This window comes from Cheilinus undulatus, linkage group 18 (genome assembly GCF_018320785.1).
Source record: "Cheilinus undulatus linkage group 18, ASM1832078v1, whole genome shotgun sequence".
Classification (NCBI taxonomy): Eukaryota; Metazoa; Chordata; class Actinopteri; order Labriformes; family Labridae; genus Cheilinus; species Cheilinus undulatus.
Genome location: NC_054882.1, coordinates 29,683,716 through 29,704,332, shown reverse-complemented (window position 1 = coordinate 29,704,332; position 20,617 = coordinate 29,683,716). Strand labels below are relative to the sequence as shown.

At 41.4% G+C, this 20,617-nt stretch overlaps 1 protein-coding gene across 1 annotated transcript in view; it reads left to right on the top strand.

Moving 5' to 3' along the window:
• LOC121525935 (filamin-A-interacting protein 1-like) overlaps positions 1–20,617 on the top strand; it is a 35,580-nt gene that overhangs the window by 11,489 nt on the left and 3,474 nt on the right. The window contains exons 2-5 of the mRNA XM_041812156.1: positions 6,063–6,342; positions 6,787–6,960; positions 8,822–9,000; positions 17,560–20,350. Coding sequence (XP_041668090.1) covers positions 6,070–6,342; positions 6,787–6,960; positions 8,822–9,000; positions 17,560–20,350 — 3,417 coding nt within the window. The 5' untranslated portion in view covers positions 6,063–6,069. The remainder of the gene's footprint in view (positions 1–6,062; positions 6,343–6,786; positions 6,961–8,821; positions 9,001–17,559; positions 20,351–20,617) is intronic.

Genomic DNA, 20,617 nt, shown 5'->3' with positions numbered 1-20,617 from the left:
CTGAATGAATGAATGAGTGAATGAATGGATTTGAAAATCCTCAAATCAACGCAAAAAGTAATTGGGTTGTAGTGTAGACTGCTCAACTTTGAAATGTCTAGTAAGAAGCAAAAAACATGTATGAAATACAACAACAGAACAGCAGCTTCCAGTCGCAGCTGAAACATCTTTATGCCACAGTCCTTCATGTATCGATATATCGTGTTTGTAACTGGTGGCTCTGTCAAGACAGCTGTTGTGAATTGATGTGTACCATTACAACTACTACAACTAAGAACTTCTCTAGCTTTGAGTACTTTCTGAGACATTTGAGGTAATGTAACTACTTAAAAAATAACAAAAAATATAACATATGAGACGCCATTTTTGATTAATTTAAAGATTAAACCAAAAATTCTAAATGTTGTCTCTATAAGTAGAATATCTGCAAACAAATGTATGCAGGTGTCAACATGTTGTTGAGAACAGCTTGTAGTAACAGATGCCCTTGCATGACTTGAAGTGTCCAATTTTTCTAACTAGCAGTCCATAATCGGATGATATTAAACCTAAAGCTAAAAAAAAATGATAAGAGGCCAGTCTTCACTCTGGGGAGGCTGACACCACTTTGAATTTAGCATATTTGCTACATAATCGAACACCTGATCGACCTCCTTTCACTTAATCTTCCATTGACTGACTAATCCACATATCAAACAGCTGTTTGAAATATACTGCAAAGCATTTATCATAGATAATGATGTTCATCACTGTCTACTCCCAACTTATGCAGTCTAAAAAACTACTGCATTCTCTCTGAATAAGTTAAAAGATACAGAATTACTTGCCCATTAATGACAGAAATATTATAACCCCTTTTTAATTATAGGCCATAGCATGTGTTTCTTTGGCTCTATAAATACTCCCTAATGTGACAGCTGGACTTGCCCAAACCATGGCATAGATTTGGGGTCTTGCTTTAAATTTAGATGCAGGCCTTGCCTGAGGCCTTGGGCCATCCTTTTATGTAATAAAGCACTCTGGATTGGATGCCAGACAATCTGTCACATTGTGCCGATAGTTAAGATGTCATCACAGTGTATGGGCATTGTGGCAGGTTGGCGTAAAGCCTCTGAGTAAAGGGCCATTGTCCGGCTACTCTCGTCAATTTTCCATAAAGACAACTGGGAATGTTGCATGTCAGACTGGAATGCCGACCACTTGCTTTATGAATCCCAGTTTGGTGCTCTGGGGAATTCATGCAATCAAGACTAAAGTGACAAGTAAAGATAGATCAAAGATTTGTCATCAGTCGGCTTAAATGCCTGAAAGAACTCATGACAGTCTTGTCAAACTAAATGTTGTCCCTTAAATTTATTAATCAGTATTTTATATCAAACTTTACATTGTGTTGAACTTAGTTAAAGTAAACTAATGTAATTTTTACAAGAATGGATTAAATGGCTTAAATCTAAATTCATTTGTTTCTCTTTGCTCTACTCAGTGTTTTAGCATCCCCCAGCTGTGCTTAAAGTTCAGTACTGTTTTAATTGTGTGGTTCCAAGATACAGCAAGTTGTTACCTGTTAAAAGTTTAGAAGACCCCGCATGCTAAATGACTTACCAGCACAGGCGACTTAAGACAGAAAGAGTTTGAAATTGATTCAATAATTGTCGAATTTTGCAGATGAAAATTCCTTATGGATTTTCACTGTAGCCTAAATAGCGGTACAGTTGTAAATGTGACAAATGAGTAAAAGTGACCCGTTGTGTAATAAGATGGTCTGGTAAAAGGAGTGCGTCGTCACCGCATTAATCAATACGTCTTGAGAAGTCAGTCAGGTCAGTCAACTGAAATCCAACGGCAGGTAGAAAACCACAGTTTCAAGGATATCAGCAACTCTGGCACTGAGGAGGACAGGGATGGAAGAGGTATAAGGGAAGTGGATGGCACTGATGGGGTGGCAGCTTAAACAGAGGGTGAGAAGCATTTAAGAAAGACTCATTCAGATCCAGAGATACGTGGAGAGTTCTGTGGTGATTACTAAGGTCAGTATGGGAGACGATCTATCCCAAGAGGCTGGAGAGAGCAGACGGCCGAGAATAGGAATTTACATGTTGTATTTTTAGATTCGGCAAATGCATTCAGTTTAGTATCACATAGTCTCAGGGTGCATTATTTCTCCTCTAGCTTTCACAGTGGCAATGGAAGTCATTATTAGAGCTTCCAAGTGGGTGGTAGGTGGGGAGAGACGGCAAGGATGGGATGAGCTTCCCACCAATTAGGTCTTGCATATATGACACTAGTGACCACAACAGTGCCATGTGTACAAGAGGCTAAATAAAAATCTCAGGTGGGCTGGTATGAGGATCAAGGCTAGTGAGCTGAGTGCTAACTGTATGAGCTGAATTCAGATGGGGTAATGACAATTGCCAGTGAAGTTTCCTTTGAAAACTTCCACACATGGAAAAATAAGTTTGATTTCTGTGCACTACAGATATGTCATTAACCCTCCTCTCTCATGTGTACTCTGCATCTCCTCACTCTGCATCCCCAATGAAGGCAAGGTAACTAGCAAGCTAAATCTAAACATCTATGTTCTATGGTGGTAGGTCTGCTGCACTACATTTTTCTTTGCTGCTGGGCTGTTGTCACAGTGCTTTCAAATGCTGCCTGACTGTTTGTTCTCTTGCAATCAGGAAAAATAGCCTTGTAGTCCGGGAAACTACTTGTGACTGCTCTTAACTGTGTTTGTGCAATTGTATGACCAAAATATCAAACATGCATGAAATCACACTACCATTTGGAAGAAGCTGATTGGGTCGTGATTGGACACCATGGCCCCATGTGGACTGCACAACAAATGACTTACAACCAGATTTAAAGTGTAAAAATCAGAAACCTTGAATGATTTACAGATGACCACTGTGTGAATATGGCTGATGTTTATTGACTCATTATTTTATCACAGCTTTTTATAGTCACTATGCCTCCTATGCTCACCTCACACTACTCTAAGTGCTCTGTTGACCAAGATAGGCTCTGCAAAACAAGGAGCTGTTACAGTAGCCTCTCTGAATTTTCATGGCTTCAGCCCAGATATTAAAAATAAAGTCTGTGCCTAACTCGGTGTCAACCGTTTTGTCGCCGTACTTAGGCCCACTGCCCGTGTCATTTACAGCAGCGCACATGTCTCTGTGTTTCATCACTCCTGTCCAGTGCCAGTTCATGTCCTCTACCACTGGGCATTCCTCCAGGTATTCAAACTCTCTGGCACTGCTTGAATGGTAGAATGAACACTATAAGTACTTGTATACACTACTGTGCTGTTACTTTTAACTCATTGATAGTTTACCCACAGCTGAAACTAATAGTTCTGCACAGGAAGGAAGGCACTGCAATAAATCTTCGAGAGTGGGCTCTCCTTGGAGCTAACGTGCACTCTGTGAACTTCCACAACTACGATAAGGAATGCATTTAAAGTGATTGTCAGATCTTTTCTGTTTGAACTCAAATGCATTTGTTGTTATCTTGCACTCCTCCCTCTAATGTGCTCAGGTCTTTTTCCTGGAAACAGGTGAGATTCAAAGAGTTTGGTTTTTAAGCGTCATTAGAATTCACGGCATTCTTGACCTTGCAGACCATTATTACAAGGAAAGATAAACAATTTTCCCAGCGTGAACCAAAAAGCCTTCATCCACTCCCTTCCCAAGATTTAGAAATAACATAAGAGTTCTTCATCACTGTTGTTAGATGAACTAATCCAAATTGTTGTTTATGTTTTACTTGGGGCCTTTCCTGATTACAGGTTGTCACAAAATGATTTTTATCTCAAGACAGTTGTGTGTGTGCATCACATTTTAGGTGATTTTTTTTTAATACATTAGTGGCCATCATAATTGAGCATATAAGATGTAAGAGAGCTTCAGTAGTTTCTGAGTGTTTTCTGTCTTGACGTCTTGTAAAATCCATCTCCTAGAGTTTACAGCCTCAAGGCTGGCGTTATAGAAATCAAACTGCACACACAATCATTTCCCCTAATACAAATCCACACACCTCTACCCTAATGCCTTCTGTGCATCTTCATGGATGCAGTAAATCCCCACTTTCAAGCCTTCAAATCAAGACTTATTTGCCTGTTATGAGGAAACAACTGGAGAAGTGTATTCCTGCATTTGTATTAAAGAGGAAATAGCTAACTAAATAGGATTAAAAACTCATGTGAAGCTAATCTCCATTGAACTTACTGCCACAATTACTGGTAAGCTACTCTATTGTAAGCCAAATGCACTCTGCACTTTCCATCTGCTTGAGTGCAGTAAACTTGCTATTGAGAGTGCACAAAAAGTGGTTGATCAGTATTCCTGGCTACCATTACACCGTGAAGACAAAAGAACACTCCAAGCAACTCAGATTAAAGATTATTAAAAAGTATACAACAGGGGATGGAAACAAAAAAGTTTCAGCATCCCCAGAGTAAAGTTAAATCCATCATCAAGAAATGGAAGGAAGATGGCACATGTGTAAATCTGCCTAGATCAGGCTGTCCTCACAAACTGAGTGACTGAGCAAGAAGGAGACTAGTGAGGGAGGCCACCAAGACACCTACTCTGAAGGAGGTCTTCAACATTTAAAGCTTTATGGGAGAGTGGCAAAGAGGAAGCCACTGTTGAAGAAAACTCATTAAATATCAACTAGAGTTCGCCAAAGGCATGTGGGATTCCATGGTCAATTGGAAGAAAGGTCTTTGGTCTGATGAGACAAAAATGGTGATTTTTGGTCATCAGACAAGACGCTGTGTTTGGCAGATGCCAAACACTGCACAAACACACCATACCCACTTTTAAGCATGGTGGTGGCAGCATCATGCTGTGGGGATGCTTCTTGGCTGCTGGCCCTGGGTAAAATGACTGCAGCAATATAGAAAAGTGTTACCATACAACAACTGTCAGTAAACACAGTAGCAATTATGGATGAATTTACCAGATTAAGAATGTAAGTCAGATCCAATCCAAAAACCACACCTCTCCTTTGATATGAGTGGGCCAGTAGAGCAGTGTGTAAGATGTTGTGGACACCAAACACTGCACACCACCCCAAACACACCATCCCAACTATGAGGCATAGTGGTGGCAGCATCATGCTGTGGGGTTGCTTCTCAGCAGTGTGCCCATGAAGGCTTGGAGAGTGCCCGAGTCAAAGCCCAGACCTCAATCCAATAGAGAATTTGTGGCTGGACTTTAAAAGGGCTGTTCATTCCTGATCGCCTGGAACTTTAACTACATAAACAACATCTATATGAGAAATTACTCTGACCCATAAACATCACAAAATGCCTTCTAACCTTAGTATGTTTGCTCCACAAAAATTCTAAATAGTAATGGGCCGGGCATCAGGCCAACAATTTTTTATGAACATGATGAAACAGAGCCCAGTCAATGATTCAACCCACCCCAGTCTCCATTTACTCTCTATATTATACTCCCAGCTCACTGTATGTTTAAGTAATCAAAGCTACAACACCATCATGCTGCTGGTCACCTCAGCGCAACTTGTGTCATTAGAGTTGATTAATGTAGTACAATTTAATTCAGTGTCTGTCATCTACAGATTTATTTTCAAGATCTGGATTGATTCTGACCTGTAATGTCAGTAATGATGATTAGAGCACCCAGGAGTGCCACAAACATGCTTCCAAACCATTAATGCTCAGCATGAGATGCACCTGTGAGAGAGCGGGATGTGCAAGGAATGCACATGTTGCCATACAACACAAACACAGTTGTAATTATGGATGTATTTACCAGATTAGGAATGTAAGTCAGATCCAGTTATGATTAAGTGTATTTGTAGTGCTATGGTATGTTTTCACAAACCTACACCTGTTTTTGGAAGAGCTCGTCAGTAAAAAAGCTTATAAGACATTATGAGGACATGTAGTCAAGGCCAAAGTTATAAAACTAAGAGTAGAGTGTAGCAATAAACCAGCATAGTATCACATATAACAGCAGGCATACAATTTTTATCTGAAACAAGAATGGCAAAAAATCATAAAAAATCCTGTTCCCTTCCCTATGGTGCAGGTAGAGGATGAGGTCCAAAAGCAGCGGGGTGGAGAGCCCGGCCAGTGGGGTGCTTGGTGTTCCACAGGGGGACCGTGACATCAGCCAAGAGCAGGAAGTGGGTCTCCCTGTAAAGAGCCTGATCACCAAGGTTCAGGAGAAGGAAGAGGTTGAGGTGATCTCCGATAAAGAGAAGCTGCTGTGTGATTCTCCTGAGGCTGGAGAAAAAAGAGGGGATATCATGGATCTGTCCAAAGAGGATCTGCTGAGGCTGCTGGGAATTATGGAAGGAGAGGTTCAGGTGAGCTGGCTGATGATTTATTGTGTTTTAATAATATCTTTTTGACTTTTGACCTGCTGTTAAAGTGGAGAAGAGATTATTATGAGGGGAGGAGAACAATACTGGGAAAGCTACTGTGCTTAAAGTGCTCATGCTTTCACTGGAATTGGAACAGGGCTGCATTTTTTTGCACAATAGCTCTATCTTGTGGTTGAAAGTGGCAGTTTAACATGTCAGAGAAAACAAGAGGTGCTTTCCAAGTGATTCTATGATGCAACCGACAACCTCAAATGTAATTCATCTGCAGACATTACAGTAAAAAGTTACACTCATAATGCGTCACCAATTTCATTGCATGATTAAATAAACAAATATGCCTCTTCAGAGAGGTTTTCAGAAAGAGCAACCACACTCATCCCCAGCATATACTAAAACATTGGTATTTCTCTGTTTGTGTGCTTTCAGGCCAGAGAAGATGTAATCAGCATGCTAAGAGCCAAACCAGCTGCTCCACAGGCCCTTGAATCACGATATGGCTCTGCAGTTCCTGGTACAGCCCTGCAGGCCCTGCAGAGGGACAGCTCCATCACAGGCACCGAACAGCTTAGCCAAAATGTCTACCAAAAGCCTATGGTGGAGGTCAGTTTATAGCATCAGCAGAATTTTTTTTGATTTGCAGTCAGTTAAAGAAATACATTTACAAAATGTCAAAGCCTCAGGCATTATTATTCAGTTTTTATGAGCATGTTTTGGGGCCCCGAGTCTATTTGCTGTAAACCCCCAAACACTAGTGCCTATAAAAAGGATTCATCCCTTTTTTTGGTTTTATAAATCAGTCATGATGTGTGGGAGATAAAATAAGTAATTGCATAAATATTCATCCCCCTTAGAGTGACTGACCTAATTCAACAGAGGTCCAGACAATTGGTGCTAGTAGTCTTACAACTAGTGAAATGGGAAACACCTGACTCCTGTAAATGTGTCTCAAGTTATGATACTATAAAGATACCAGTGTCTGTAAAGTCCAGTCACTAAATTTATCAGTATTCCTGGCTACCATTACACCATGAATACAAAGTAACACCACGAGAAACTCAGAGAGAAGGTTATTGAAAAGTATATGTCAGGGGATGGATACATAAGACATTTCAAAGGCACTGAACATCCCCCGGAGTGTAGTTAAATCCATCATCAAGAAATGGAAGGAATATGGCACTTGTGTAAATCTGCTTAGATCATGCCGTCCTCACAAACTGAGTGACTGAGCAAGAAGGAGACTAGTGAGAGAGGCCACTAAGACACCTGTGACTGCTCTGAATGAGTTACAAGCTTCAGCAGCTGAGATAGGAGAGACTCTATGACTGTCGCCCGGCCCACATTCTTCCCCAGTCAAAGAGAGTGGCAAAGAGAAAGCCACTGTTGAAAAAGACTCATTAAATCTCAACTAGAGTTCAAGCATTCGTTAGACTCCAAAAACTGCATGTGTTTCCTTTTAACCACATTCTGTTTTTCCTCCATGACATTATGAATTTGTATGGTTTTGATATCTTAATGTTTTAATGATTTTGAATGTCTACAAATGGTTGACAGTAATTGCTTGGTAAGGTGTCCTATACCAGATTTTTTTTTTTTTTTTTTGGATAGAGTTGGAAAAATGAGAGAGAGTGGGGAGAGGCATGCATGCACAGGCCGGATTCAAACACGGTCTGCCCACATACATGGGTAGCGCCTTAAACTGCCAGGCCATCTGCACGCCTCATACCAGAATTCTAACCTTTTAGATCTTTCCATCCATTATCTTTATCACTTATCCTTTATGGGTCACAGGGTGCATTAAAGGTGGGAGTGGTCTCAGCTGTCAATGGGCAAAAGAACTGGTACACCCACTGACTGGCCATCAGTTAACTTAGTACAGTTTAAGTAAAATAGCGTGTATTATTGATACCAGTTTTTATACCATGGAAGCAAAATAAGAAATGTTAGGCATGGGCATAGCACAGGGGGAAAAAGGGTACTGATTACCCCTTAAGAATGAAAAGTATGTTTTTATTTATGTTTTCTTTGTAATTAGTGTCATTGTTGAATCAAAAGCAACTAAATTAATTGGTCAACAGACTGGAATTTGTATCAAACAGAGGGAAATAAAGTACTGGGGAACCATGCTCCTCTCTTTAAAAAGTCCAAATGGTATAGTCCAGTGCTGCAAAATAATGCAAGTAAATTTAAGTTAACCATAGGAAAATATTCCTCATACACTGGGAAATCATGGTTCAGAAATACATTCAAATGCATAGATATTTGTAAAAATGATGCAACATTTGCTGCTTGGTTAGCTGGTTAAGAGGGGCCCTGTGTAATATTCTTTCTGGGTGCCCAAAATCCCTAGCTATGCCCCTGGTTCTAGGCCACCAATATTGGGTAAATTCTTGTTTTTAAATGTGCAAAAACTGTAAGAAAAGCATTATTTTTTTCCTGTGTTATTTTCTATAACCTTTCCTAGCTGGAGCGTCTGCAGGAGAAGCACAAAGAGACATACCGGAGGATGCTGGGTCAGTTGCTGCTCGCTGAGAAGTGCCACCGGCGCACCGTTCATGAGCTTGACACAGAAAAACGCAAACATGTGGACTACATGAACAAGAGCGACGACTTCACAAACCTGCTGGAGCAGGAGAGAGAAAGGTGAGGAGGAGAGGAGAGGATGCCGTCATACTCAACTGAACAGTGGCAAAAACTATGCTTTAGGCTGACATTTTCAATGTGATTAAAAACTAGTTCAACTCTGCTCAGCTTTATTTATAAGGCTTTCAGGAAACAGGGGGCTGGGATATAACTGTGGCACCTAGGCTCCTTTTAGTTAACCCAGAAGGATAGCCAATAAAAATGGAAACAGCTCATTGGGAGGGGAAAAGAATTTGCAAATAAAAAATAAAGAAGTGGGTGTAGTAATGTGATGTGGAAACAGAAAACATACATCAGAGATCTAATGTGGTGTAAGAAAAACCAGTGTGGAATTTATAAAGTTTATGAGGTGAGATAATCCTGGGGGAAAATGTGGCAATGGCATGCATTGACATCAGAGAATGTGTGAAAAATGGCCTCATCAACCATGGGAGGGAAGAGGAGATGAGAGGGGGGAGAGCTGGTGCCTGAAGTGATAACCCCACATACCTACATGTGACAGTGAGAGGTACACAGTCTGTAAGGGAGGAGGAGGGAGGTGGAGTGGGGTGAGGAAGGGGTCAGCCTATTTGCTGTGGGAAAGAGGGAGGTCAGGGGTAGAGATGGGGGGAGGAGACACGGGTGGAGGAGCAGGAGGAAAAGACAAAGGAAGGTGTATAAAGCGCTTTGATAGGAAAAAATCTCCCATGACATCATCTGTAGAATGAAGTCAGTGCTGAGGTTGCGACCCAGCTTGTTGGTGGTCAAGGGGAGACAGGGGATGAGAGGTCAGGTGGAAAGAATCACTCTCCAACATGGAGAGGGGATGGTTACATCACGTGTGTGAGGAGGGCCCCACACAGATCAAACAGGCTTGGCTGTGTGAGTGGAGATGTGCTCTGAATGTCTATAAGGAAAGAGGCCCTACTAATTAATGTAATTGCTGATGAAAGAGTTTAATTGGCTGTTACTTGTTAGGGAACGTATTTTGTTGCAATTCCCATCACCCACGGCTGTCCATTCTCACACAATGACCCTGAGAGATAGAGATGTTTGCATTGATTCTGTATGGCACATGTAGAATAATTAGTGCTTTTAGTCGCATTAGCCAACGGGCACGAAAGCGTGACGAACCCTAGCATAGTATGAGAGAGCATAGGTACTGTATACTGTATATAGGCTGTCATCTGTGGAGCAGACTGCAGACCGCTTATATGCTGCATTTCATGTACTGTCAGGACTTCAAACAGTTCATTTGCAGCACTGACCCTGCAGAGCCACTGAATACATCTCTTCCTTGAGCTTTTACAGCAGGACACAGGAAACAGACCATGGAAGCTAAATCACCGTCATGACAGCTAAGCTGCCATCACACACCAGAGAGGAGGCTGGGAAATGAGCAGCAGACTTCAGCTTAGTATCAAAGCTTCTTCTTTTCTGGTTTCAAGAGACAGGGAACAAGGGTATAGTCATAACTCAAAGGATTTTAAAGTAAAGTATTTTTTCTTTTGGTCAAAATTTATTGTGCACATAGGCCTACGTTAGCTTAGATAGAGTGAACTTTGGTGTAGCGTGGTATAGCATGACCCTATACTGAATATCAGCACTGCTGTGATTCAGCCATAGGCACAAGGCTACTGTAACAGGGCTATGGCTAGTGCCGTGCACATGATGATTAATGCTGGTCTTTTTTATAATAGGGTATAGTCTTTATAATAATAATGATGATTAATGCTGATCTATTATAGGCCACAACAGAAAGTGGGGTCTAGACCTGCCATCTTTGTAAGTGTCATGAGATAACTTTGGTTATGAATTGGAGCTATACAAACAAAGATTGATTGACTGATCGATTGATTAAAGATTGATATTCAGTAACACCACCTGGAGTGTGGAATTGCTTTCAAACAATGGCTCTTTGACCAGCAGAAAACAATACATACATACATACATACATACATTAATTCATAAATGAATAAATGAAATAAATAGATAAATGAATGAATGAATGAATACATTTAAACACAAATGCATACATACTTTCTTTGGGTCTATGGTAGCCACAGGCTACTATTCTAGTACTTTAACCTCGACTCTACTACTATTTAGTTTTTAAGTACAGAGGTACCAGCTTTATTAATTGACAAAAACTCCCGATAAATCATCTGATCAAGATCTTCTGCAAAAATATGAACCTAAAGTGTTCAAAACACTTTGCCCGGGCTCAGTGATGCATATTGGGAAAAGTCCCAGAGATGTTTTAACCTATATCAGCATTCATGAAAAGCAACTGTCAGATCACAACACTCACCTGTAACTTTTATAAGATGAAAACCATCGTCACAGAAGTTAAATATGTGCATGTGTGAGAAAAGAAGTAGAAAAGCAGGATATCGTGAAGGCCAGGTTGTTTGGTTTGCACATCATGTGCAAGCACAAACACATATCTGCAGTTTTATCCAAGTATTATGACGGTACAGGCCAGTCTGAAGAAGATTACAGGAGTCTGGTTGCAGATCTCAGACCCCTTTTAGACCATTACTGTAAGAGGCCGCCTCTATCAGATCAGAAGTAACGGAGTTTGATGGTACAATGCATTTCCAATTTACATTTTTTTTTTAATTTTACTTTATTCATTAAAAAAATGTTAGACTCAGGAAATAACCACATTACAAATACGACTAAAAGAAAAACATTGTATAAAAAAAAAAAACAGAAAAAAAGGTTAGAGGTCTATTCTGGTATCAATAGACCCATTTTAGAAGTAGTTGTGCAAAGGTATGTTAGTCATGTAATTAACATTAATATGTAAGGGAAAGTAGCTATGTTAGCTTTAGCAATGTGAGCTTTAGCAAACAAGCTAAAGCTAATGGAGGTAAAGTAACTAAAGCTGAAGCAAATGTAGCTTAAGCTAATGTAGTTAATGTAGTATGGGTAACTTCAGATTTAGCTTTGTTAGCTACACAGCTACATAGCTAACCTTGTTAACATAGCTCCATTAGCCTGAGCTACATTAGCTGTGTTAGAGTATTTTCATTAAGGACAAGGTTTTTTCCAATAAGCAGATTGTTAATTTGACTTTATTATAATTTTGTAGCTGCATACCTAATGTAGTTTCATTAGCTTTAGCCTTAGCTATGTTAGCCTTTGTTAAAGTTTTTTTCATGGTCAATTATTAAATGTTTTCTAATGAGGATTTGCAGTTCAGGTTTTTGACTTACAAGTTTTGGTATCCTAACCCATACCCTAACCCTAACTGGGAGTTTATCCATCCATCCATTTTCTATACCGCTTATTCCATTCCGGGTCACGGGGGGCTGGAGCCTATCACAGCTTTCATTGGGCGAGAGGTGGGGTACACCCTGGACTGGTCACCAGTCAGTCACGGGGCTGACGTATAACAGACAACCAGGCACACATTCATACCTACGGGCAATTTAGAGTCACCAATTAACCTGATGAGCATGTTTTTGGTGGTGGGAGGAAGCCGGAGTACCTAGAGAGAACCCATGTGTGCACAGGGAGAACATGCAGACTCCACACACAAAGGTCTTGGCCCTGACCGGGAAGTGAACCAGTGACCTTCTTGCTGTGAGGCAACAGCGCTAACCTCTGTGCCGCCATGCCGCAACTGGGAGTTTAATCCAATTTTATTTTGAAATTCTTAGTGTGTATTTTCAGTCTCACATTAGAAGTCTGCAAGGAGGAGGGGTGTTTTAAAGCTGCGGCCTGCACCCAGACGGTCTTGAAGATAACAGCAAAAAGAGTTTACAGTCATTCCGGGGCCGTATAAGCTAATTAGTCACAGTGACGATCTGAGCTAACTATGACATGCAAACATGCTTAAATAGAAACATAATGAAGTGTAGAAGCTACAGGCTAAACTCTACTCTGTCTACTGGAATACTATAACATGTTAACATGCTTACACATGCTAATGACCACTTAGTAAACTATGATCAAATAGATTTTTTGGGCTCACATGAACAGGCAAATACTACAGCTTCATAACAGATTGGCTCATGATGTCTGGGAATATCCCATTGTTCTTGAGAAGATATAAGGGGATCACTAAATTTCCCAGGTATCATCTTGAGGAAGATTGTTTTTTGAAAAACATCATGACAATCTCTCTATCTTATATCCAGTCCAAAGTGTCAGACACAGTGACATTGTCATGCCTGTTAGCATATTTTGATACGCAGACTAATTTCTTCAAAACGTTAAAAACTAGAAACATTTCACTCAGGTTTCATTCAGAAGCACATGGCACAAATCTTAAGTGAACCTCTTTACCTCTACTTGATCCTCAGTGTGCATACAAGAAAGAGGCGACCTCCTTCTAATGCCAGGTAGTTTCCAGCAGGTTCCTTGGCTCATGCACAGGCCGCCCTCTATCACCTCAGAGAGGGAGTGAAAGGGATGAGCTCCACTGGGTTTTGGTCCTTGTCAGCACCTGCAGGGCCCATTTGTTTATCTAAAGCCTTAGAAGGACACAAAACTGACTTGGACTCAAGAACAGATGCAGAAAATGGAGAGAGAAAGCACAAGCAACCACATCCAGACTGAAAAACCCATCACCTTACAGCCTTTGCTTAAAGAAGGTAACATCTATGCAGCTGCACGCATATTTCTGCTCTGCCCTGTTTTGACAAATCACTCTTCCAGTTGACTTGGAAGCATGTCATCATCCCACCTTTATCCAGGTGATCTCCTCCAGCCATCTGGTGAGCGTGACGAGAGAAAAGTCAAAGGTCTTGTGCCAAACAACTGCAGGAATGCAGAGGATGGGCATAGGACACACTGTTTCTGACTGTTAGTCATCAGCCATTAACACCATCCCAGACAACACACAATTTATATGTCAAGAAGACAACATTTTTAAGTGGCATAGTGGTATGTGTGATGACTATCAGAGGAAAACACTACTGTCTTAAAGGGAATTCCAAATAGTGTTAAGTTGCACACAAAATAAAAATGCACAACTGAATTCAGTCCTGTCTGAATGTGGACCTACTGGACAGACCTGTCATGGCCGTCCTGCATTATCCAGTGTCCTCTTCATCTCTGTTTTCTCTCTTTTATCACCACATAAATTGTACAAACTGTACACTAGAAGACTCAGGGCTTAACTGTAAATGCTTTTACTCTGTCAAGAGAGGTCATTGCTGTACAACATTGTGTTTCGACAGCTTTTTGGCAGCACATATCTGCTTCAGTCCTCGGTCCTTTGTCTCTGTGCACAAAAGGGCTACAGTGAGCAAATTCCCAAGGAAGTATGGCATGAGATGTTGCTTCACGCCTAAAAAATGTTTCCTCATGGATGCTGGCTTATGGATCACACCTGTGCATTTGTTTAGGAAATGTTTGAATTCATCCACATGCATTTAGTTGACTAAGGAGCTGAAATTGGTCATTTTTAAACAGTCTGCAAATTATATGTGAATGTTAGAGCTAAGATGAAACTTTGGTAGCACTTTATTTTAGTAAGCCATAATTACCTAGTAGTTTTCTAGTAATTCCTCAAGAATAAGGTATTAAATATCTAGTAATAAGTTGGTATTTTACCAAGTAATACATTTGTATTATTAAAATTGTATTTACCCCTAACCCTAACCCTCTAGCCACAACCTTTACATCACCCCTAACCCAACCCCCTAACACTAACCACCTAACCACAACCTTTATCCTCCTCCAAACCTAACCCACCCAACCCTAGCAGTTCTGTGATATTAAGGTGGTATTTTACCCTAACCCCAACCCCCAACTCTAACCCTACTCAACTCTAACGCCAAAGTCCTAACCCTTACCCTCATAATGGTGTGGTATTTCTATGATAAGTAGGTGGTATTTTACCCTAACACCAACCCTCTGACTACAACCTTTACCCTTCCCTTAATCCAACCCCCTAACCCTTGCAATTTTGTGGCAGTTCTATTATATTTAGGTGGTGTTTTACCCTAACCCTACTCTAACCCCAAAGCCCTAACCCTAACCCTTATAATAAAGTTGTATTTCTAGGATGATTAGGTGGTATTTTAACCTAACACCAACCTTCTGACTACAGCCATTACTCTAGCCTTATCCCAACCCCCTAATCCTCATAATATTGTGGCAGTTCTATGATAATTAGGTGGCATTTTCCCTTAACCCTAACCCCCAACTCTAACCCTACTCTAACCCCAACACCCTAAACCTAACCCACATAACATTGTGGCAATTCTCTGGTAATTATTTGGTATTTTACCTATCAATTTCTCAGAAATAAGGTGATAATTTTCTATACATATTAGCTGCCTGATAATTTCCAGGTGGTGTCTTTATTTTGGCCCACTAAATTAATGTGAGACCTTCCTGGAAAATTTTCAAGTTATTTTTAGGGTTAGGGGGTTAGGGTTAGGGGATAGGGTAATATGCCTCCTAATAACCAGTGAATTGCCACAGTATTAAAAGGAATTACTTGATAATTAATACATTATGACTAGGTTAATACTTCCTTGATATTACTATATTTCTGAGTTATTACTTGGTAAAATCTAAACTTATTAGCACCTTATTCCTGAGAAATAACTAGATAATTAGACTTAATCAAAATGACTAGGTTATTAAGGCCCACCAAAATAAAATGTTACTGTAACTTGCACTTACACATGGTATCGTCTTCCCTTATTGTTTAATATCAGGCTTAGCTTTTATTACAAGAAGTTGTCCTGCTTTTAGTACGTGTTACCTACTTACCAGCCAGCTTATCCTTTTAACTCCTCCTTAGTTACAGCAAGGCTTTGCAAGACTAAACTCTGCTCTCACATTGCTTGACCACTGGAGCCAAACACGGCTGACATCATGACTTCGACCTTTACATGAAAGCAATTTTAGAAGGCCAATTACTAGGGTGTCAGAGACAGCTGTGGATGACCTCTTTGCACAGTGGCCAAAACCATTAATTCTTGGCATTAATACTTGGCAATGAAGGCTGCTGTTATTATAAATACATGCATGTTTACAGTAATTCACATACCATTAATATCAAGAGTTAAAAATCCAATTCATACTGATGTAAAAATGGTCTTTTTGAGTTTGGCTGTTTCCATCAGTTGGATGCAAAAGTCAGAGTTTACCCTTTATAGACCAACTGTCATGGCAACATGTCCTCCCAGATCTTTTTTCACCTCAAGGGAGACATCTACCTCATCCATATCTGGTTTTCTCGTCACATGTAAACTTTGCAAGGAACTCAGCTCAAGCCCATCTTCCTCATTGAGTGGAGCTGCAGCAGAAATACTCTCCTGTCTGCACCAGTGAGGATATGGCTTCTTATCTGCAGAGGCAATATCCTGTGCAGTTTGAACAAAGATTTAATGATTTCCACCTAACTTGGTCCTAGACACATTTGCATGAGAGATAGTTTCATTTTTTGTCTTGGCTTTTTAAATTATAAGAAAAAAAGCAGTAATTTTCCCTTTAACATGCCATGTTATATGAAAGCATGGAAACTCGGTAGAATTTTGCAAAGCACTCCTCCTGTTGCAAGGCTCCCGCCCCCTTCGCAGTGTCCATAGCAGAGCAGCACACACGCTCATACACACATTACTGCCTTATATGGGTGAAGTGACATCACTCACTGGAGGTCCGATGGAGCTGCTCTGTATTTATTCACCTTTCATTGTCCTGTTAACATGCTTGGAATGTGACGGTGGAAGATCTGTTGAAAAAGCTGCTCTTGCTGTTTCCTATTCATTCTCCATCGATTTTGCAACATGGCAGAATATGTTTTTGTTTTGGCTATAAAACAACCATAGTGGGTAAGTTTGAATGTTTTTCTTATGTAGTTTCTGATGATTCTTTTCCCCCATTATAGGAGATGTGTTTCACAAAGGCTTATTAATGCTTGAGCTCTGGATGCACAATCTGTTGCTGTGCTGGTCCCTGTATTAATTTCGCTTATTTTGCAATGCAAAAAAGTTCAGGGTGAATGTTGCATGTCCCCGTGAGTGTGCAGGGAGAGGATGCAGCTTTGCATTCATTCTGCTTTGCATGCATTTTGTTGGAGCCTGGGATGAGAATGGGCATGAGCAGCATAGAAAGAAGCTAAGAGAAAAGAAGACCACATGGTGAGGGGGTGCTGAACTTTCACTAGCAGTCTTGGTTTCTAAATACCAGGAGAGTTTGGGATTTGTGATGTAGATCTTTGCCAGTTTTCCCACTTGATCTTGATATTTGTGCTGCACTGTAGTACAGCAAGCAACAACTTCCTCAGTGAACTCATAGGAAATGGCTTTAACTATACACTGAGTATCTTACTAGAACATTCATGTCAATGAACTCTGATTTAGATGTGTTAAAACTACTGGTGTTGCTGTGAGATTTGTCTTCTATAAAGATGAAAAATTGCAATACTTACTCCAAATGAAAAGGATTAGGATTATCTCTGACCACGGAAACACTGACTGGGATTAACATCCATCCTGGATTACAAATCCTCCTATTTCACTGACATGATGGCAAATGTTGACACAAAGCTACTGGCTTTAAATCATTAAAAACAACTTATAATTTGGTTCTGTTTTGTTTTTACTCTAGACTGAAAAGGCTGCTTGAGACTGAGAAGGCCTACCAGGTGAAAAAGGAGAAGGAGCACAACAAACGTCTGTCCAAGGTGCGAGAGGAGCTTGTCAAGCTGAAGTCCTTTGCCCTGATGTTGGTCAACGAGCGGCAGCAGCACCTAGAACAAATGGACCAACAAAGCCAGCGGATCCAGGAATTAAGCCAGCAGCTTCAGCAGCGGGAGCAGGCGTTGAGTGAAGCCAGGGAGCGCGCTCAGGAAGACGGCCACAGGGTGATGAGCCTGGAGGCCGAACTGAAGGAGAAATCTGCCAAGCTAACCCAACAGCACGAGGAAATGAGCGCCAAGCTGGCCAGTCAGGAGATTCACAACCGCCAACTCAACGCCAAACTTTTAGGGCTTACGCATAAAGTGGAGGAACAAGAGGAAAGCAATCGTGCTTTGAGGAAATCTGAGGAGGAACTGCAAGAGCTGAGGGAGAAGATCAGTAAAGGGGAGCTCGGCAACTTGAACCTAATCGCTGAGTTGGAAAACTTGCGGAAACGAGTTCTGGAGATGGAGGGAAAGGATGAGGAGATCATCAAGACTGAAAATCAGTGCAAGGAGCTGAGAAAGAGGCTACTAGAGGAGGATAGTAAGAGCAAAGACCTCAGGCTGGAGGTGGAGACACTCCAGAACAGAATGATGGAGTTGGAGAAACTAGAGGCTGCTTTTAGCGTAAGTAAGGCTGAGTGTGCACAGTTGCACACCGCTCTGGAGAAAGAGAAGGGCCTCACCAAAGAGCTCTCAGATGAAGTTGTCGCTCTCAGGATCCGCATGAAAGAGCTAGAATCTTCTGAACTAAAGTTAGAGAAGTCTGAGCTGAGCCTTAAGGATGACTTGAGTAAGCTGAAGACATTGACTGTTGCTTTAATGGAAGAAAGAAAGACTCTAATCGAAAGATCGAAGTTAGACGAGAAGAAAAAGGAGGAGATGAGTCAGATGATTAAAACTGAGCAGGGTAAAGTTATGGAGGTGACTGAGAAATTAATCGAGGAAAGCAAAAAATTGTTGAAGTTTAAATCAGAGATGGAAACCAAAGTAGAAACTCTCACCATTGAAAAGGAGGAACTAAGCAGCAAGCTTGCCTATGAAATGGACAAAACCACTGATCTTTCTACTAAGGTCAGTCAAATGAAGAAAAGGTTGGATGGGTTCGAGCAAGCAGAGAAGCTGTCGGTAAAGAGCACTGTGACATGCGAGCTGGGAAAAATGTCTGAACCTGCTAAAAGAGAAGACAACAAAGTTAAGGAGCTGACATTTGAAATCGAGCGACTGAAAAACCGTCTCAAACAACTCGAAGTAGTCGAGGGAGAGTTGAATAAAACAGAGGATCAGTACGACATGTTAGAAAAAAGGTTCATGACTGAACAAGACAAAGCCAACATCCTTTCCCAGCAGGTGGAAGAAATGAGGACTCAGATAGCACGGAACAAGGCGATCGAGAAAGGAGAGGAGGAAAGCCAGGTGGAGGACCTCAGACAGCGGTGCATGAGGGAGGAGGTCAAAACCAGAGAACTGCAAGCAGATGTTGTTGCCCTCAAGGAGAAGATCCACGAACTGATGCATAAAGAAGACCAACTCTCTCAGCTCCAAGTGGATTACTCTATCCTGCAACAGAGGTTCTTGGAAGAAGAGGAGAAAGCCAAGAACATGGGAACTGAAGTTTTTCATCTCACCAAAGAACTGGAGATTGCAAAGCGCCATAGTCGAGCCCTTAGGCCCAGTTTGAATGGCAGAAGAATGGTGGACATTGCTGTTACGTCCACTGGAGTGCAGACAGAAGCATCAACCACTGGTTCCCCAGAGGAGGATACTCCAGCTGTATTTATCAGGAAGTCTGTCCAAGAGGAGAATCACATCATGAACAACATCAGACAGAAGTGCCTGAAGAAGCCAGCAGAAAAGAGTGGTGGTACTGAGCGCTTTCCTTCATCCAGCAGTGACCTAGGCATGAAGAAATCCTGGATACCCTGGATGAGGAAGAAGGACAACACAGCTCATGAGACCAGTTTGGAAAAACCTTTACAAATCAATGGAAATCACTTACCTTCTGAACTAACCATGTCCCCAAAGCAAGGGCAGCCTTTACACATCCGAGTCACACCAGACCACCAACACAACATGGCCCGCCTTGAGATCAACAGCCCTACTACTGAGGATGTTTTCTCCAGCTCAGCTCCCCTAAGCCCAAACCCATCTCAGCCAAAATCCAGAATCACAATCATTCCCACTTACTCTGCTCCAACCATTAAGAAAAAGGGCCCTGAAAGAGCCAAGTCTCCAGTTACTATCACAACCATATCCAGAGCTAAATCTCCAGAGAGCAGCCGATCCAGCTCCTCTTCCTCTGGAAGGCCCTTGTCCCCTGTCTCCATTATGACAATGAGCACTGCTATGGTGCCTGAAGCATCCGCCTCCCTAGATCCCCAGGAGATGACCATGGGCCGAGCTGTTTTCAAGGTCACCCCGGAGAAGCAGATGGTCCCAATGCCAATACGAAAGGGCCACAGCAATGCCGGCATTATCACAACCACTGATGATAACAAGATCCATATTCATCTAGGCAACAGCATCACACCAAAGATGGTAGTCAGGCCGGTGGCTGCTGTAACAGAAAGCAAAGAAATGACCTTATCGACTGGCACTGTTCTACGTTCCCCTCGCCAAATCACCACCACTACTACCAGAACTACACAGAGCAAAGTGATGAGCACTATCACAATATCCCCTGTAGCAAACAACACTTCAAGACCTGCACAGAACACAGTAAGTTCTCAATTTCACAGCATCCAGTGATCAGTTAGCATCCTTTCCCATTGTGTTATCCATTCTGTGTGACATGTGCAACAGCTGAAATGTATTCTATAATCTATTTGATCAGAGAACTTGAAGTATTAAGTTTTACAAAGCATGTTTCAGACTCTGGTTCCCTAATTGGGCTACCAAAATGCAGTCTCAAACTAAGTTTTGGTCAACCTAGTGACAGGCAGAGTTGGAGAGTGTGTGAGAGTGTGGGCTGCCTTAATCCCCCTA